Below are 3,614 nucleotides of genomic sequence, written 5' to 3'. Positions count from 1 at the left end.
TTCTTCAAAGTATCTTTTCTGAGTCTCAATCGTGGTGACAAGATATGTGAAAGTAAATATATTATTATGAAATAGCTACTCAGTACTCTATAATATAATAGTATATGATTATAAAATTCCACACATCACACAGTTTATACAAATTAGGATGGGCCTGCTATATGAAATTTCTAGGTCCAGATAGGTACCTGCTAGCTGAGGTCAACATTCTTTAACATTGTCTGTTTGTCCTCAGCCATGAAGGATAAAGGGTGAGAGTTAAATACTAGTTACTATGTAGGCACTGCTGTATGGAAGAAATGCATCTTATGTTTCTACATAGTATGAGCTGGAAATGCTCTTAGAGTCATATGTTTGTGCCAGAAAGCTTGACAATGCTGAACACTCTTGTGATCGATGCAAAAACTCTAGGTGGAGTCCTGTGGGTGCAACTGAGCTATCTGCAGCAATAATAATTAATTTACTAGTTACCCTGGAATGCTTTGGTTGTCAGAAACATTCTTGAAATCGGAGAACTGCTTTGCCACTTCATTCTTGTGAGTGGTCTAGTTCCCCATGATACTCACAGCTGAAAACATGTTCTTTACGTACCTTTATCTTAAGTGAACTTTAATTAGGAGTGACAAATCCAGTGCTCTCAAAAAAAGAAAACAAACAACAACAACAACAAAAACTACTGCTGAATGACTTTAGACTTTCTTTAGGCTCCAGCACATTTTTAAAAGTGACTTTTGTATACTGTCACTCTTGTAACAGACCAAGATGATGTGTAGCATGGAACAAAGGCAGTCCAGGGTCTTGGAAATCTCATCTAATCATGAAAGGCCAACATCTTGAGAATACCAGGTGGGTACCACTTCTGAAATGAGCACAGGACAATACTTCAGAGAAATTCTCTCCAATAAATATAATATAAAAATCCTTGTCATATGCATAATTTCACACACATGCACAAAGACAGAGAGATAGAGAGACAGACAGACAGACAGACAGACAGACACACACACACACACACACACACCAAAAAAGTCTTGTCAAAACTGTTGCCACAAGATTACAAAGTCTACTTATGTTGATCCCAAGTAATCATGGCAACCATAGCAAAAGCAGTAAAACACAGAGCATCCTGGACTTTCCAAACCTATTTCACTCCATTCCCTGGGAGCACAGGTAATGGAAGCATGCATCAGGCTGTGCTTGCTTTCCACAGATGTAGTCTGGGACCGTATGCTCTGAGCAGCTTCAAATTTTTTCATTGTCATCCATGCTGATTTTCTTAAACGCGACTGGGCTTGCCTGCTTCAAAGAAGTCTTGGACACATCCGTGTGCATGGTAGACATGGCTATGGTCTCGTAGTCGTCATCTCGAGACCGGAAATCACAAAAGTTGAAGAAGAACTGCAAGTCTCTCTGGAAATTCTTGTTCAGGAATCCATAAAAGATAGGGTTGACGCAGGTGGAGATCATTGCTGTGAGGTGGCAGAGCAGGAACAGCAGGTTGTGGTTGCAGGTAGCGATGATCTGGTGGTTCCAGTCGAACACAGTGTTGAAGATGGTGAGGGGCAGCCAACACACCGCAAAGGCAACCACAATGGAGAGCAGCATCACATTGATTCTCTTGGTCTCACTGGACCTGTACTTGCTGTCCCTCATCTTGTCCATCATGTTGTTTCGCCTCTTCAAGCGAATGTATATCTATGAATGAAGGAAAGGGTGAGATCACGTGGAGCATTCGCCTCCTGGGGAAGTCTGTACAAAGATGGTAGGAGGGGAAACGACTGGGGGAAGGGGCGAGGGGTTCCCTTACCTTGAAGTAGCATATGAACACGAAGCAGAGTGGGCCGAAGTACTGAAGCACCAGAAGCAGAGTCGTGTAGGACAGCCTGTGAGAGTCTGACGGGAATTTGTCAAAGCACACATACTTGTCCTTGAATGCAGCAAGCGTTACGTTTTGGAAGGGCTCGTCAGTCAGAATCTGATAGATCAGGAAAGGCAGGGAAGACGCCACGGCAAGGACCCAAATGACAGCGATGCCTATGTAGGCATGTCTATTGTTTGGTCTCCACCCTCTTGGATTGATGATTAGCTGATGCCGTTCAACGGCGATGAGAACCAGAGAGAAAATGGATACCGTAATGGAGACGCATTGTACGAAAGGATTCAGCTTGCACATGGTCTCACCGAAGACCCAGTGGTCCATCAGCGTGTACACAAAAGTGAAGGGGAGACACATGATGGCAACCAGCAAGTCAGAGAAGGAAAGGTTCACGATCAGGATGTTGGTGACATTTCTCATCTCTTTCTGTTTCAGGATGATTATGATCAATGCCAGGTTCCCAGAGACTCCAAGAATAATCACAGCCCCATAAGCCAGAGCCAAAGTGAATATCACGGCCAAGGGCAGGTGGCAGTCATCGGTTTCAAAAGCCAGAAGTGGAGCGTTCTCTGAGATGTTGTACTGCACTGAGTGGTTTTCAACCCGGGAGAACAGTGTTGAATTCATCTTTTAGGTTTTCTTGTTATCGCTTAGACAAACGGACCACACGTTTCTTCAAAACAGGTCAAATCTTCAACTTATTCTTATTCCATATATTGGAATCCATTCACCAAAATGATTCCCAATTCTTCGTTCCCTTGAACTAAGTACTCTGTCAATAGCAACAACAAAAGGCCAGTTGCATTACTAAGTTTATTGGGGGCAGTCAAAGTTAAGGCACAGAAGAAAATAAAGACATTTTAATCTTTTATAAAAATCATCTTCTTTTTTAAAAATCCTACAGTCAGGTGAACATTTAAAAAATTTAAGGTCCAGCTATTCTGTTTCTGAGACACAGTTTCTCTCATGTAGTTGGCCTTGAACTCACTTTTCAGCTGAGGATGATCTAAGACTTCTGATCTTTCTGTTTCCACCTCAAAAATGATGGGGTTATCAGCACATCTGACTTTATGGCAGTGTTGAGGCTTGAACACAGGGATTCAAGAATGCTAGGCAAGCACTTAGCCAACTCAGCTACATCCCCAGCTCCCCCAAAATGTCTTCAACTGGACTTGTTCACATGTTGACTCTCAGTGGTCTACACATCAGTAAAGTAAATCTCATGCCCCTTCCTCTCAAATGTTAGGCAAATGGTGCCAGCAGCAGATTCTCAGGCATAGATAGCCAAAATGTGACTGTGCAGGACACAGCATAATGCATATGCAGAAACATGTAACAAAGCAAAACAACACTGAAGACTGCAACGGAAGTGTGTGTGCAGATATCAGGCTGTGGGTAACCGCTCACCATGCATTGGGCTGCTTAGAAAGACCGATGTGAAACAAAAGTCTTCACAAGGAGCTATACAGTGGAGCAGCAAAGTGTGGTCATGGGGTGGGGGGTACGAAGAGTTTTTTAAAAACCATATGATGTTTAATGCAGAACATGTTCCAGAATATAGAGTTGTTACCCACAGCCTATATGGGTGTATGGAACCAAGTTTAGTGGTCTGTCAGATAATTACAAATAAGACCAAAGGCTGTACATTATTTAAGAAAAAACCATGTCCCCATGAGGAACAAAATCTGAATCAAATGGAAGAAACTGCTGTCAAAGAAGCCAAGTGTTTCATACATAG

The 3,614-nt window shown here is 42.5% G+C and overlaps 1 protein-coding gene across 1 annotated transcript; it reads right to left on the bottom strand.

Annotated features, from left to right (window-relative positions):
• Positions 1–1,041: 1,041 nt before the first annotated feature.
• Positions 1,042–2,652, bottom strand: Npy1r (neuropeptide Y receptor Y1). The gene is made up of 2 exons (XM_051169905.1): positions 1,808–2,652; positions 1,042–1,695 (listed from the first exon to the last, which is right to left on the bottom strand). Exons 1-2 carry the CDS (start codon positions 2,501–2,503, stop codon positions 1,243–1,245), a joined length of 1,149 nt encoding a protein of 382 aa, XP_051025862.1. The 5' UTR covers positions 2,504–2,652; the 3' UTR covers positions 1,042–1,242.
• Between the last annotated feature and the right edge of the window lie 962 nt (positions 2,653–3,614).

The sequence above is a fragment of the Acomys russatus genome, chromosome 27, assembly GCF_903995435.1.
Source record: "Acomys russatus chromosome 27, mAcoRus1.1, whole genome shotgun sequence".
Classification (NCBI taxonomy): domain Eukaryota; kingdom Metazoa; phylum Chordata; class Mammalia; order Rodentia; family Muridae; genus Acomys; species Acomys russatus.
The sequence above is the reverse complement of the archived record's forward strand: the minus strand, read 5'-3'. Positions and strand labels throughout refer to the sequence as shown.

Bases quoted from the DNA above. Each gene is read 5' to 3' on its own strand.
- Npy1r (XM_051169905.1), bottom strand. From the start codon at position 2,503: ATGAATTCAACACTGTTCTCCCGGGTTGAAAACCACTCAGTGCAGTAC. The intron at 1,696-1,807 runs GTAAGGGAACCC...CTTCATTCATAG, and splicing joins TGTTCATATGCTACTTCAAG to ATATACATTCGCTTGAAGAG.